The sequence below is a fragment of the Falco naumanni genome, chromosome 10 (assembly GCF_017639655.2).
Source record: "Falco naumanni isolate bFalNau1 chromosome 10, bFalNau1.pat, whole genome shotgun sequence".
In the NCBI taxonomy this organism is placed as follows: domain Eukaryota; kingdom Metazoa; phylum Chordata; class Aves; order Falconiformes; family Falconidae; genus Falco; species Falco naumanni.
Genome location: NC_054063.1, coordinates 1,743,622 through 1,759,751, shown reverse-complemented (window position 1 = coordinate 1,759,751; position 16,130 = coordinate 1,743,622). Strand labels below are relative to the sequence as shown.

Genomic DNA, 16,130 nt, shown 5'->3' with positions numbered 1-16,130 from the left:
GTACCTCCCATCCTGCCTCACACTGAGAAAATGAAGGGGAAACTGAAGTGGATGTAACACCTAACAAGACAAAATTGTGTTTCTTCACACCATGTCTGCAAAATTTCCATCTGCTCATTGCTGGGGTTTTCAAACACCTGACCGAGGTGCTTTGAATACTTGAGGGAATACAACCCTTGTTTACAAAGGATAAACAAGTGGTTGCTAAGATTATGAGTAATGGTGTGTAACAAGACTAACATCTGGGATTACTGTTGTGAGTTCTTTTCACTCATCATCTCCCACTTTCCTTCCCCACAAGACTTCTATTTCATTAGATTTTTTGAGTCTAACTATTCCAAGTGTTTACAGTGAATTTATGAGAGACCAGGGCTAGACATAGCCTGGGGGCTAGGGCACGTAGGAAACTAACAGCCACAGAGAAGGAACTGCTGGGAAGCCAGAGAGGAGAGCTCTCCAGTGGTGGGATTTGATCTGAGCTTCTGTATCTTCTGTATCTATCTTCTTAGCAAAGTCACGCCAGGAATGAAGTGGTGGTCTTTGGTGGTATCTTTGGATGACAGCGGTGACCGGACACTGCCTTCCCACTTTCCCAAGCCACCCTGCCTTATCAGATGAATTTAACACTGGGGGCGCAGCTGTCTGTAGATGCCAAACATAAGGCTTGACCTTCCCATAGTATTTTCTGTACGGAGCTGTAGGCTGATAAAGCTCAGCAGAATGTGCAGCTGCAGAATGATGCCATGGCTTGCCTGCGTGTTGCTGCCTTTCTGAGAGGCAATACCACACCACCCACAACAGCCTGTACCATTTACTGCATGCTTGTTCCCCCCAAACACATGACACTTTCTCAGGATACAGGCTCACAGAATGGTTTGGGTTGGAAGGGACCTTAAAGATCACCTGGTTCCAACCCTCACCTAGTTCCAGCCCACCTGCCATGGGCAGGGACATCTTCCACCGGACAAGGTTGCTCACAGCCCCATCTAGCCTGGCCATCATTTGAAAAGTTTGTGCTGAGAAGCCCACAGCTTGTGAGATTTGTGTGTACTTAAATTTCTATCCACACTAGATTGTATCATGGCAAAGCAATGCCTGCCATACAAGGACTTATACGAGGATCAAGTAATCTTTTTGCTTCAGACTTTATTAAGTCTCCTTAAGTACACTCTAAAGGTTAGGCATAACATCAAACATCACAGGCGCCTGTGGAGATAAAAGGACTCTGCCTTCATTTGAGGAGCTAAGCAGTTCCATACTAGGTTTTGAACCTGTGGAAAGGCTGGCAAAAGGGACACCGAGATGAATTTTAAGATAAGCAGGAAACGCTCTGCTCTCTCTCAAGTAAAAGGTCAACTTTTTTAATAGATCAAGTTTAACTTGGGCAAAAGGTAAAGTATCCACTATGTTTAACGTCTGTGTCACTGTGCTACCTCTTTCTGTAAATATGGTGAATCCCCATGGGTAGGGGCAGCACCACAAAAATCTCCCCAAACATGTTGTCCACATTTTTGTCTGCTCCTTGGAGGAACCAGTGGATATCTGTTGATAGCAGGGCCCCACCACCTTGTACTCGACCCCCAAACCCATGCTCTGCCATGCCAAAGAACTGTCCCTGGTTTGCATGTGCTTTGGTTCAAGAAGCAGCCTCATCATCGTGTGTGTGCGATGGAAAGGTTTGGTGGTTGTGCCGAGCCCCAAAAGCCAAGGTGCTGCCTACGGGAGCCAGTGCAGATTCTAACTCAACTAACTTCATGCCTGGCACCTCTCTGACTCCAGGCATGCCTGCCTCTCATTCAGAAGGTAAGTGGCTTGCATGTAGGATTGCCCTTCTGTGTGCACGAAGATACTATTCGGAGAGAGTCTGCCTCAGGTGCTTTTCATTGGGAGCATAGCTGGACTCTCACGCACACCATGAGCAAGACGGGGATACTGACATGAAGGGAGGCCTAAAAGTTTGTTTGGACTATTTTGGAGGCTCTTGCTCTCATGATACAAGGAAGAAGCCACTCTGCCTTTGCTAGAGCAAAGCAATTCCTAGTTGTATTTGAATAATCGCTCAGCTTTTTGCCTCCCCTACTAGATGATCAGAGCACCTGGGGAATTTGACCAGAGCTCCTGGTTAATGAGGACATTTTCTCCAGAAACAGCTCTGAATCCTAAAATCCAGATCATTGCAGATTTGAATTCAGGAAACATCAGGTCTGTGGCTGGATAGGCCTGCCATTTAGTTCTGAGGCCACCTGGACTTCCGTCCTGATAACGCAGGAATCTGGAAGGGTCCACCTCTTTCAGGCATGCACATCCTGGCCTTTCACTAAGAGCCTGAGGAGGAATCCCTTTCCACAATATCTACAGTATTTTTCTCAGGATGTGCTCTATGGCAGGTGTACCCAGCGTGAGAGAAGTGAAGGCAGTTCAAACCTGATCTAAAGGTCAGAAACGCGCAGCGGTCACAGAGCCACACTGCTTCCATCATGCTGACATGTTTTTCTTTCTTTCTGTATTGTAGCAGCAAGAAGGCAGGAGCCAAGGGCAAGGTTGGCGGGCGCTGGAAGTAAAGAAGCAGGCAGGATGGCCCTCCATGGCATGCCAAAACCCTGCTGGTCTCCTCTTTCTTCCTTCACCAATCACTTGTGTTCCCATGCCTCGACGATAACAAAAATCACAACATCAGCCTGGGTTGGCTATCGCTGCTGCTTTTCTTCTTTCCCTTCCTGGAGGGGTCTAGCGGCTTCCTCAGTCAAAAGGAAGCAGGTTCCCTGTGGAACTGAGATGACTCCTTGCTGGCATCTTCAATTCCTGCTGAGCATGTCCTTTATCCTCCTGATAGCAGCCCTATGCTGTCCTGTAGATTGCTGTGTACAAATCTCTGGATTTTGTAAATAAAGCATGACCACCAGTACCTACTTCAATGACAGCCCTCTGGAACAGTGTTTCATATTTTATTTAACAGCATCCCATTTTGCAAGGATTTGGGAGTTGGTCCAGGTCCTTATTTAATATCATCTGATCCAGCTCTACAGCTGGGAATGAGGCTCAGCATCGTCCGCAAAGACCCAAGACTCAGGTCCTGTTCTACAGCCACAATACAGGCAGATAACAAAAGCCGACTGTTCAGGGGGAGCTCATAATCTGGATGCCAAACGTAATTCAAATTGACTTAAAGGTTTGAGTGACGAAGGAAATCAAAGAATCGGAAATAAAGGAACAAATCCATAGAAGTGGTAGTTTTCAGCACACATGATTAAATGCAGTCACAGTGCAATATAGAGAATGAGTCATTCAAATATTAGATTAAAATTGATGCTGTTAACCTACGTGTAATATCAAAGCCTGATAATGAAGTGTGAATTGGTTGGATAATCCAGCGCAGATGTCAAAACACAAATGGCTGTTCTAAATTTGGGATGTGAGCTACTCCATAGGGCTTTTTGTCTTTGCCAACCCTTGAAATGCCCTGTTGGGAGCAAAGTCCAACGGGGATGGTGGTTCTCCCCCATGTTTCCAAACTTCTGGCTGTTTCTGGTGCCTATGTTCCCACTCTGGCACTCTGTTAGCACACGCTGGGGCTTCATAAATTCATGAAAGTGGTTTAGGTGCCCTTCAAAGGTCATCTAGTTGAAGCCCCCAGGTTGCCCCCAGCCCCGTCCAGCCTGGCCCTGGACACTGCCAGGGATGGGGCGCCCACAGCTGCTCTGGGCAGCCTGTTCTGGTGTCCCACCACCCTCATCGTAAAAAGTTCCTCCCTTACATCTGACCTAAGCCTACCCTCTTGCAGTTTAAAACCCCTGTCCCCTGTCCTGTCACGACAGGCCTTGGTAAAAAAAACCTCTGTGTCATTCTTATAGGCTCCCTTTATAGGGCCTTTTATAGGTTTATAGTCTTTAATAGGCTATAGGCTTTTAAAGGCACCTTTAAAGGGCCTTTTATAGGCCCCCTCCCCTCCCCCCCCGAGCCTCCTCTCCTCCCGGCTCAGCAAGCCCAGCTCTCCCCGCCTGTCCCCGCAGGGGAAGGGTCCCAGCCCCCACCCCGTTTCCCTGCCCCCCTCCGGGCCCGCTCCGACAGCCCCACGTTGGCCTGGCGCTGGGGACCCCCGGGCTGGCGGCAGCACCCCCGCTGGGGTCTCACCCGGCAGCAGAGGAGGAGAGTCACCTCCGTCCTGGCGCCGTGAGGAAAAGACCCCGTGAATCGCAGCCAGCGCTGCGGCGTCCCCCACAGGCGCCATTTTGTAGGCGCTCCCCCCCCCCTCCCCCGACCCTGCGGCTCCTCTAGGGGACCGTCCCCAGCCCGACGGGCCGGGTGTGCCCCCGGGGCGGGCTGTGGTGCGGGGGGCGGCGGGGTGAGGGGGTCTGGCCCCGCCGGGTCCCCCCGCACAACCCCTCCGCTCCAGCAGGGGGCGAGAGCTGCCGTGACCGCCCCACCGGCAGCCGCTCTCGGCGCCGCGCCGCTTCCGGGCCGGGCCAAGGCCATGGCGACGGGCGCCAGGAAGGCAGTGTGAGCGGGCCGGGCCGGGCCGGGCGGCGGGGGGCGGCCGGGCGGGCTCGGGCCGGCCTGGGGGTGCTGTGGGGGGGTGCTGGTCAGGCAGCGTCGTCCTCTCCCCGCAGGTACCCGCTGTTCCAGCTGGGCGGGCCGCAGCTGCGGATCTTCCGGCCCAACTTCTACATGCTGGCGGTGCGGCCCGGCGTGCCGCAGCCGGAGGACACGGTCCAGTTCCGCGTCTCCATGGAGTGAGTGCGGGCACGGCAGGGCATAGCCCCTCCCCCCCCGGCCGCGGGTGGGCCCAGCGCCGCCCCGGGGGTGCAGAGGGGCCCCCCCCGCGCCCAGCCGGCGCCCCGGGCCCGGCGCCACACGGCCGGCTCTTGCCGCCTCCCTCCGGGCAGCGGCTGGGCTGGTCAGCGCGGGGTGGGAAGGGGAGGTGCCAGGTAGGGCGCTGCGGGCCGGGGGTCGCGCCTGCTGCATCAGGGAGACCTTCCGGAGGGCGGCCGGGGCGCTGGGTTAGTTACCAGCTTTGCCTGGCGCCGCTTGCTGGGGGTCGGTGAGGCGCAGCCCTCCCGGGGCGGGCTTGGGAAGAAGGGGGTGCGTACGAGGGGCGTCCGGGGGAAACAAGGTGATGGCCAGGTATTTGTCAGGACTCTTTCAACCTGACTGGGCTGGTTGCACGCACTAAAGCCCACAAGGCTGGGACAGGTATTGAAAAGCATTGGAAATTGGTATTCAGAAGATTAGAAAGGATTCTTGGCTCAGACGCTGAGAAAGCCTACCCACGCTGTCCGAATACAGAATATACATGGGGTTTTGTCTGTTGGGGCTACAGAAGAAGACATGCCTATTCCAGAGTATCAACCAGTCTATAAATACTCTGGCTCTGTTTTGTTTTATGTCAGTATTTATACTCTTCCTTCTTTTTCTCCCCAAAATGTTTTTGCATTGCCTAGAATGACAAAAGTGGATATCAAGAATTACCTTGAAAAAATATACAATGTGCCGGTAGCTGCTGTGAGGACCAGGATACAGTACGGTAAGTGCAGTTGAGTAATGCATGGGAATGAGTACAGCAGTCCTGCGCAGCCAGAATAGACTTTCCTATCAAAAGATCCATTAGATTTAAACAAACTTTGGCTCCAAGGGCTTAGCTATTGACGTCTGTCAGCTTAGTTGTTTATTTGTCCCTTCAAATGAATGTGTACCACTTCATATTTGGATGCTTTGATTAGATTGAGACATAAGCTTAGTTTTAGAAAGAAAAATCTGAATTTGCAAAGCCTCATCGTCTTTACAGTTATCTGGTTTGTGCTGTATGCTTTTGTAGTTGGTACTGTTTCTCCCTGAGGACCAGTGGGTGTCTCATTTCAGAAGGAACTGCTTAATGTGTATAGTAAAATTAGTAATTAAACTTGATTTCAACCAGAGCCTTTTTTTAAAAAAAAAATATATGTGAATTGAGATTACCTGGCGTGCACACAGAGGAGGTGTTGTGGTCTAACAGAAGGCCAAGTTTGTAGAGCAAAGGAAAATGTTCTATTAGACCAGTAGATAATGTCAGAAAAACATCTTGACAGATCTTCAGCTTTTCATCACCTGTTGTTACCATACTTCTGCTGCAGGCTTGTATGCTTCTGCTCATGGTGTTTCTCCCCTGTGCCACCCCTACAAAAAAAGCCCCCACCAAACGCCAAAGAGCCAACATAAAACCAACCCAAGAGAAAAAGAAAAAACATTCCTAGTTTAAGTTATGCTGAGCTCTGACTTGAAGCAGACGGGCCCATCTCTAATTGAAATAAGCTAAACTTACATAATGTCACCTTTACATATGAATGCTTCCTCCCCCAGAGCTTCTCTGACGGCACTTTGGAAAGTCAGGAATGTAATTTTCATGTTAGTTACTTTTCCAGTCACCTGGCAGGAGCGACTTGTTGGTTAGGACATATTTGATGGCTGGATTTTTCTTTTTTCATGCAGTGACTTTAGGAAAGTAATGGTTGATGTGTTTACAATGGTAAGGGTAGGGATGATGTTAAAAAAGGGATTGGGAAAAAAGAGCTGTAAGTGAAAAATGGAGAATGAAAGAAAAAGCTTCAAAATAAGGTTGTAAAACTCAGAACATATAAAAGAAGACAGAAAGATAATCTATAATATGCTTCTATGAAAAACAGAATTAAATAGTCTTAAATACCAAACACATGCAGTTCCAAACAGCACTGAAAAATATTTATGCTTCTCCTTAGAACCATTTCGTCCCCCACTGCTAATGGAAGTGATGGTAGAATGCATATATTCAGGGATTAAAAGAGGAGAGGGGTTTAGAATGTCTAACAGATTGAGAGCTTTAATGTCTGCCTAACATGAAGGGAATAAATTGAACTTCCCATTCGGTTGTGACCAGCGTGCTTGCAGAATGCTGAGATGCTTTGGTTTGTTTGGATGTAGAGTGTAATTTCCTGGTGTATAAACTGTAGATCCAGCTCATTAGCTGGGTAGTAAAAATTTACAAGTTTGAAGCTGTTTAGTAGTCGTTTCCTCCATGTCTTCCTGAGACTGTTGATGTTGGGGGCCAGGAGTGATAAAACTGTCCTCCCTACTGAGAAGACTTATCTCCATGCTTCCTTGCAAACTTTGTGTGTGACATGAAGGCACAATGGCTGTCAGCAGCCTGAGTCCGGTGGTGCCTAGGTTCCCTACATGTAGATGAGGATAGTAGTGTCAGCCCGTTTCAGTACACTTTGGTAATTGTGATGCTGTGCTGGTACTGAAGAAAGAGTGTTCCTCTTAGCAATAAACCGGAACTAGTGAAGTCCCAGCTTCAGCTTGGCCTTGCTTTGGGAAACTTGGAAGTCTTGGGAAGTAAAAAGCGGGATGCTCTTCACTTCTGCAGGCGCTAACAACAAGAGGAATCACAAGAATCATAGAGTGAAGAAGCCGGATTACAAGGTTGCCTACGTACAGCTGGTGAGTTAACGTGGATGCTTGTGGGTAAAGAGGAAGGGACTGTTAACCAGCCAAAGCTACAAGTATCGTTCAGTGAATTGTCAAAGCGGCTGAATGTTTCTGCCAGTCCTCTTAACAATGACAGTACGTTCCAGAATGTATAAAGAGACTTAAATGACTTAAGTCTAAAAATCAAATTCAAACAGATGTTTAGTTTTCAAGTCCAGTATTGGTTTGAGGTCTGTATATAAGTTATGGTCTGATGTCATATGGTGCGCCTTTGCCAGTGAGTTTCGTGCTGACCTTGTACTGTCTGTGCTGGAAGGTTCACGACTTGTGTGGTTGATTGCTGAAATGTCCAGTAAGTGAAAGAATGTATTGTAAGGGTAGGGAACTTCTTATTAAAGCTTTTTGGATTTCAGAGAAGACTTAAGGCATATTCCCTGGAGAGGTTTTAGTCATGTCTAACAAGCGTGCTTTGTGGCTAAAGTGGGTTCTGAAATGCATGTTGGTTGCCCAGTGGAAAAGGACCTTCATGTTCTTAGGAGTTCCTTTCATAACAGGAGCATATTACAGTTTAGACTTCTCTTGGGCTTACCTGTCTCTATGTAAAAAAGAAATGCAACCGGTGACAGAAAACCCCTTCATATACCAAAATTACATTAAAGGGATGCTATTTATGGTTGTAAAACCATAAGCTCAAAATTGCTGTTGGCATAACAACCTCAGTGTTACTCCATCCTGGGACAAGGATTCAGTGTGGGGGGAACACTGTATGATCTTAAAGACTGCGTAAGACTTCATGTAGACTTGGGGTACAACTAAAGAGTCATAGACAATGGGAAATCTGATGTTTTTTTGAATTTTTCAAAGGTTAAGCGTGCTTAGAAGTTTTTCTCTTAAGCCCCTTCTGGCAAGGGGATGGAAGCAAAAGTGAGGGCAGCATGTTTTTCTAGACAGACCTTATCTCTAAAAGAACAGTATAAAGTACAACGTTAACAGAGAGAATTTTATTTAGATGAGGACTGGCCTTGTTTTACTATGCTGAAGTGAAAGGCAACCTCATCTTCGTGAGGATTTTGCATTACAATGGCTAAAAAAGACATTCCTTTTTCAAGGAAGAGCCTCTGCCTTGGTGGGCAAATTCTCCCTTCTGGATTGTCGGTGCTAGGTTTTTGTCTGTGAGAGAGCAGGTGTGAACGCATTGGCAGCTGAGGAATTGAATGCCAGGAATGAAGTTGTGCCTTACAAGTTGCTTTCTCTGTGTTTTTTTCCTTAGTAGGTAATTGCAGGCTCTTTTCCATTGTCATGGCCTCTTGGTAGTGGCTTTGCTTTTAGAAACTCGTTTCCCAAGATTGAAGCAGATACAGATCTTTAGCAAACTGTGGTCAGTTCTTGAATTTTGTTTCACTGTATTTAATGCAGTCTTGTTTCTTTTGTCTGCTGAGTTGAGATACAACCTGTAGATACTCGGGGGAAGGAATGGGAAGCAAAATGCTGCTGCTCTGTGGAGCAAGCCACTCATTTAAGGCAGTGTCTTTGTGCATTTATTTCACATTAAATCTCTGAACCTAGAATAGTTGCCGTTACCTTAAGGGTAGCTTTGTGCTGGACTGGAGGATCACCCAAAGCTGGCTTGGTACTGGAGGCAGTTGCAGAGCAGTAACTGGTCATTCCTCCAGCCTCTCATTTTGTCTGCTGGGCGATGCACAGAGCCCTGTGGCAGTGTGGCCGAGGGCTCCTCTTGGTACGTGAGGCAGCAAGTGGCCCTTAGTGCGCTGTGGTGTACTGTAGTATCATCGTCAGTTTTTAAAGAATGCCATGTTTTCAGTCTGTCCCGTAAGCGACATCGAGGGACCACCTTTTGGTGTTGTATCTCACCTCAAGTGAGGGAATTCTGACCATTTACTAAACTCTTGTCAGTGAAGCTTAGTCTGTGCATTTTCCTCTCACCTCATTCCTGGTCTCTTTGCTCTCTTTTTTTTTTTCTCGTTGTTGGTGGTGTCTGTTCAGTCCTTTCACATTTTTGTTTTTCTGTCCTTTTTTTCTTTCTTTCTCTTTTTCCTTTTGTTCTTTACTTTTCATCGCTAGCTCTGATGTCTCAGACAATGAGCTCCCAGTTCTGTGTTCACACCAGCTTTAAACAGTGGGTGAGGCCAGAAACCCCATGTCATTTCTGAAACTGAAGGTTTTGCCTTAATTCTCATTCATGGTGTGATTCAGGCCGTAACAGACCCCATGCAATCCATTGTTAATATCTGCCTAATTTAGGAAAGTCTTTGGTAACCACTGTAAAATCCTTATTTTTATGAGAATTAGTTTGCCTCTGCCGTGAATCAGAGTAGCTGGGCTTTCCCACCATGTTTACCAGCTGTATTTTCTCTCATTAATCGAGTTTCAAGTTAAAACTGCTTATGACTGGAAAAAGAAGGATGTGTTTTTGGAAGGTCTTGGGTTGATCTGTCTGTTGCCCTCTAGGTGGAAGTATTGCTCTTTCCAGTGTGACTGAGCAGCAGCTGTGGTGTGGTTTACCTGAATGAAATTGAGCATATTCTCATGACCAGTTACACTTCCCTGCTTCATGAAACATCACCTTTTGTGTCCCAGCCCAACGTACATATCCATTAGCGTACTGCAAGTGTCTCAAAGGTGGAAGGTGTATGAAGTCATAGTCAGCATACCCTTAGGTGTCAGATTAGTGCCCCAGCTGTTCCACATGTAAGAATTGTTGTCCTTTCTTTTCCAAATACTATTTCTTGGAGATTCAGAGCTGTTTACTTTATTCTCAGGCGGTAACTGGACAAATACATGATCTGTCCAAGCATAATATTTTCACACTAAAAAAATACCTCAAATCATAGAAGGCTGGGGATCAACAATATCTTGCCATTCTGGAGCCTGCCTGCCTTTTTTTCCCCTTTTGGAATGTGGTGAGAAAGGTTTAAGTTAGAGACTTACAGTCCTGGGTATCAAATGCTACTTTTTCAAAATAACACTTTATTTTCTTATTTAAAAACAAAGGTATATATCTTTGCAGTGTAGATAAAATGAATGTGATACAGCAACCTTTCTCCTTACTCCAGTACAGTTATAATTATCCTAATGTTATTACAAAAAAAAAAAAAAAAAGAAAGAAAGAAAAAGAAGAAAAGAAATCCAGTGAGAAACTTTACAGTTGCATCAACATCAGGGAAATTAAAAAAAAACAACAGCATCCCCTCCTCCTCCTTCAGGGTTCTCACTGGTTTAGCTCAACAGGTGTTAGCACCCGTGGGAGCACAACTGTAGACAAGCCTCTGGAATCCAGACCTATTTTTAATTAAACCTGTTTTGAGAAATCTAATGGAGATGGCTGTAAAAAGGAGTCTGACCTTGTCAACATTAGGACTAACACCTATTTAGCTGCATGAATGATGGCGCCGGTGGGAACATTTTTGCAAATGCTTTCTCCTCAAGCCCTCTTTAGAGTGTCCAGTACGTTCATAGTAATTAACCCATTTGCACATCAGATGGGACAGCAGTTTTCTTTGGACATGTAGTGAGTTCAGAGGAAACGCGGATGCTCTGTACCCTGTGTCATTCCTGTGTGGATTTCCAAAGCTGCTTTCTGTGCCGTTTCACTATACGTTTCAACATCAGATGTTACCACTGCAACAGTAGAACTGTTGAAATTCACTGGATTATTAGCTGCATTTGCTGCTACTGCTGGACTGAATCCTGTGCTGTTGGGAGTCCAACATTTTTTAGTTAATGATACTATAAGCATCACTTTGCTCCTAATTCTGAAGGACAGTAGTAAGTGCTTCAGTTATCTAAATAATCAGAAGATGTCACGGTTGTTTACGTGATCAGTATTTGCTGCTTCATTTCTACACAGTAATATCTGTCCTGACCTTCCATTCCTAAACTTTTCAAGGGACGCAAAGGTCAGAGAAGTATAAGTGAGTTTGTGCCAGATAATCCTTCCAGCAATTTTCTGACATGAGGCTCAGCAGTAGAAAGGCTAACACTTCATTTCATAGGCCTAATTATGGTCACTTAACCTCTCATTAAAATGAATGGAAGCAATTTGTACCGCTTGATGTGATAACTCCTTCTACAGACTCAGAGAGCAAGGTATGTTATTGCCCTTTGTAACACACAGGCTTGAAATCTAAGAGGAAAGTATGGGTTTGATGCTTAGGTCATTTTTTCTCTTGAAGGATGTTAGCATTTAACAAATGAATCCTCATAAGGCCTTGTATATAAATCAGTTTTACATTTGGGTAATGCTGAAGCGAGGATTAGAGTTGTGCAAGGAGCAGAAGTTTAATGGCTCATTTCTGTCATCTAAACGCCGGACCACACATCTCACTTTGTCCATAACCTTAGTATTTGTAGGAAGAAGGCAGGTCTCTCAGAATAGCAATGTGTAAAATTATCATGTTGCCTTTACTTTTTAGGTGTTTCAATACCGCCTCTCTGAGTTGCCTTATTTGTGTTTTTTTTTTCTTCTTTTTTTTTTTTAACATTGTAAGTACTCACTTAGATATAAGAGCATGTGGTGGTAGAGCTGCTCCTGACAAATTTCAGAGTATCAGTGTATCACCTCACACTTGTGGAAAAGTTCTTTTGCTGGCAGTGCAGCATCCAGTTCCAAGACAGACTAAATTATCCAAGCAAAATTATTTTTTTGCCAGTGTCTGTCTTTTTTACAGGATTTTCTTCTTTAACATGGCTATGTCAGGTAGGAATGTGTTCTTATTTTCTCCCTCTTTCTCTATACTTCTGACTAAGGTAATTGTGCTGGCAGAAGTCCTAAAGGAGAACCAAGCCCTAACATTCTTAGAGCTTATTTCAGCTTACATGCATTTCAATAATTCAGTTATTGAAAGGATGGCCTTGCTTAAATGGCTTGCAAAAGATAAAACAGTGAACAAATGTAAAGTCTATGAATAAGGCAAAATTTTGCTTTCTGGTGAATATGCCCATTTCATGTTCTAGCAGTTTGCAAACCAGATAAAACCCTGATGAACTTGGTAGAAATTTAGTTGTTTGGTTTATTTCCATTAGGATTTCATTCCGAGGATGCATTTATCATATGGTTGTCAACTGGTTGCTGTATAGAAGGGAAAACTTTTACAAAGAGGAAATGTAAGAAAAAGCAGCACTGCATAAAGGAGTGCCGATCACCCCATTCCTTTGTTAGGCATTTGTTTAAGAAGGTGGCATACGAGCTTGAACCTCAGTAGTGTCTGGCATCGAGGGGAAGATGCACTGAATGTAAATATGCCTGGACAGTCTCAAAATCCTTTATGTAAGTTGATGCCTTTTGGTATTTCTGAAATTTTGAAATACCCAAGATACAGGCGTCTTCTGAAAACTAGCTACTGAGCATGCACAACAGCTATTTTTCATACAGCTTTCATCGCTCCAGAGTCTTACAGTGCAGTATTACTGCATAGTATTGTTACTTAAGATTTATCAACCTTCAGTTCTCAGGGTGTAATGTCTTGGCTGTTTCAAATTGTGTCTGGCTGCCAGCCAAAATCAGAATTTCTTCACAAAACAAGAGCTGGAAAGAGCCAACTTGTCTCTGCTGATTTTGATTTATTAAAAGACTCGAGATACAGATTGACATTTTCAGCTCAATATTTGACTTTCACCAGCCTTGAAATGGGAACTGTGAGCGCTTTGATAAAGAGCTGAAAGGTTTGTCTGGTTTTGTTACAGCCTCTGTGCGTATCTTTTTCTTTTTTTTTTTTTCTTTTTTTTTTGTTTTTTCTCCCCTCTTTTTGAAATAATAACTGTTTTGCAATGCTTAGTGAATTACCATGGATGTTGTTAGTATGCTTTAGGGACAGCTTTCCTTCATTCTCCAATAAGGGAAGTACATTGGTCCTGGAAGCATACCAGAATGGAAGTGCTGCATAACAAGAACAGTCCCTTACTACACTGTTACCAATATAAATAGTTCTCAAGTTTTCAGTGTAGGTGGTATGCCTACCATGTTAGCCTGAATTGTTTTTTGACTTGTTTAACTAAAATGGCTTCCTCTCCAGGGCAGACAAGTCCTTAGAATTGGCCCCATCTGTTCAATAGGTACCACAGGGCTGCGTGACCCGCTCACAGTGCAGTTAAAACACAGTATTTTTTTCGTCATATAAACAAATTCTTCTCCAAATGATTCAGTGTGCTAAAATCTTGGGCCGCGCTTGGCCTCGAGGGTGCTTGCTGCTGATCCTACGACGGGAAGAGTTGCCGTAGGCTACGGCTTTGGGACTGCTCAAGGGCGTTGATAAGGCCGGTTTCTCTGCCTTGAAATGGAACTATGCTTTAATTGTCATAGGACAGCTACTGTAAGTGTACCTGTTGGTGATCCAAAGGCACAAAAGAGTTGAAATCCCAGAGTGTACGGTGTTGAAGGGTAAACCTCGATTTGTTCTAGTTGATCTTTTCCAGGCTAGAATCAAGGAAAGAGCAATGTACACAGCAGCTCCCTTGTTTTTGTAGTATGGTCAGGCTCTTAGGAAACCCCCAAGAAGTATGCACTACAAAAACAACCGGAGCATTGCTGGGTATGAGTTGATATTTCCTAGATTCCAGTCTGGATAAGCTCAACTGGGATAAGTCATGTTTTTTCTTTCCAGAGTGTATGCTTGAGGTTTAAATTCTTTCACACCTGTAAATTACCAGGTTGAGTGTATACGACTGAATGAAACATAGCACACATTCAGCTGGGTCAGGGACATGGTGATGTTTTTTTTGCATTTAATTATGTCACATTTCTGATCCCAAAGTGTGGTATAGGTAGCCATGTTGTGGAACACTCCTTTCATGACCTTTGTGGAACCATTTCATAACTGGGCCTCTTGTTTGATTGTATTTGTTGCACAAATGTAAAGAATGGCTGATCTGAAAAAAACCCACAACCCCAACAACTGAACACCGAAACCATTTTCCATCTGAAGTAATTCAGTGCTTTTGCTGAGATGTCTTTATGCAGTACTCTGCCAAAGAAATTAATGTATGGTAATGTTTGTAAATATTTTGGAGAGTAATTTTAGAACTATCAGATATGAATTTTATTATGCAAATTCCCTTACAAAATGGAAGGACTAATATTGCTGAGTTTAATGAAGTTGTGCTTAGTGCAAACACCACTAAAAAGTAAATAGGTAATGCTAATGGGATAGCACGTTTCCACAGAATAATCCTTTCCTGCTGTTAGATAAAAACCAGAGAGCAAGCAAATGTTTATTTTCCAAGTGAGAGACGTAGATCTGATGATGATGTTTCACTAAAATGACTTGTCTGTTAGGCAGAATGACTGATGTAGATGTAATCACTTTAATCTCATTAGTGATGTATTAGACAGATTGTTCCCACCATAATTGTTTTACACTGTATTCTTTATTCCTGTTGATAAGAGACCTCTGGTATCTGTTACTCTGTGTTCCAACTTTACACCCTACAATAACAGCTTCTTGGACTGTTCTCTCTTATCCTTAGCTGAGATCTAAGCAACTGTAAGCACTACTCATATCCTGAGTGTTAACATAATGAATGCTGCTCCGCTATGTATTTCCCCAGTGGTGGTACTTTAACAAAATCACTTAATCACTTATTTTGCTCATCTTGCTTTTACTGTATGACTCGTACAACATCTCTGAGGTGGTTCAAAGTCTTTGAAGAGGTGTCCTTCTCCTGACTGTTCATCTGTAAAAAAAAAAAAAATAACAAAACCAACCAACCAACCTTGCCAGTGTCTTATTAATTAGTGTGCAAAAAAAGAGAGGCTGAAAGTTGGCCTTGGAGTGGGAGGGATATATGTGTGTCTTTGGGAGAGGGGTGGAAAGAGATCTTCTGAGGTTAAGAGGTACCATTTTGCACTGGCTGAAACTTCAGGGTGGTCTTTCGTTGTAAGTATATGCATCATAGCTACTGCAGAAGGGCTGGAATGTTTCTCTGACCATTTGTTTTCTCTTTAGGGCCGAGGACAAACCTTTCAGTTTCCCAACCTATTTCCAGAGAAAGAACAAGACACAGAAACTCGCTCTTTTGAAGACCTCAAGGATAAATTTATGGAGAGAGAGGAGCAGAGGCAGAAAGGTGACCCCAGACGAGGTGGAGTCCCTGACTGGTTTGGACTTTGATGCAACAAGCCAGCTGCCTTTCTTTAGGCTCAGAGGGATTTTGATCAGCAGAACTTGCACTCTTCCCTTCTTGTAATGACTGAACGTTTATTCTTGAGCAGCCCTTGCTAGCGTGTCTTTTTCCTGGCTGTTTTTGCTCGGCAACAACAAAATGGCCCTAAAGAAATAAAAAGGTAAAACAAATCTGACTGCATCAGGTCTTTCCTATGAACTTGTGGGCTATTTCTAAAATGTGGAATTGCTTGTGTTGACTGTGAGAGTGGCATTGTGCTTACCTTCTTCCTGCTTCTGCGGGTTGTTTCGTGTAGAACTAGGAGGTATTTCATTTCCCAGGATAAGTGTAGTTTGCATCAAATAGAATGTATAAATTGTCAAGATAGGTCAGTCGAAAGTGGACTTGAAAGTGTAGCTAATTGGTTTATAGGCTCAGGACATAGGGTTCCCTTACTGTCAGTTACTGTGTCCTACTATCCTGTGCGTTGCCTTCCTTGCAAGTGGCCCCTCCTTTCACGGAGACATGCATGTGGTCGGATTGCACGCCTTTGACGGTTGTGTGGCATTTTGGAG

At 44.6% G+C, this 16,130-nt stretch overlaps 2 protein-coding genes across 19 annotated transcripts in view; both read left to right on the top strand.

Moving 5' to 3' along the window:
• TNNT3 (troponin T3, fast skeletal type) overlaps positions 1–2,915 on the top strand; it is a 31,713-nt gene extending 28,798 nt beyond the window's left edge. For all 18 annotated transcript variants that reach the window (XM_040609359.1, XM_040609358.1, XM_040609363.1 and 15 more), the window contains one exon: positions 2,513–2,915. In XM_040609359.1, coding sequence (XP_040465293.1) covers positions 2,513–2,561 — 49 coding nt within the window. In that variant the 3' untranslated portion in view covers positions 2,562–2,915. The remainder of the gene's footprint in view (positions 1–2,512) is intronic.
• Positions 2,916–4,384: 1,469 nt separating this feature from the next.
• Positions 4,385–15,742, top strand: MRPL23 (mitochondrial ribosomal protein L23). Its single transcript, XM_040608828.1, has 5 exons — positions 4,385–4,497; positions 4,608–4,730; positions 5,439–5,521; positions 7,376–7,449; positions 15,399–15,742. Exons 1-5 carry the CDS (start codon positions 4,472–4,474, stop codon positions 15,561–15,563), a joined length of 471 nt encoding a protein of 156 aa, XP_040464762.1. The 5' UTR covers positions 4,385–4,471; the 3' UTR covers positions 15,564–15,742.
• Positions 15,743–16,130: the final 388 nt, after the last annotated feature.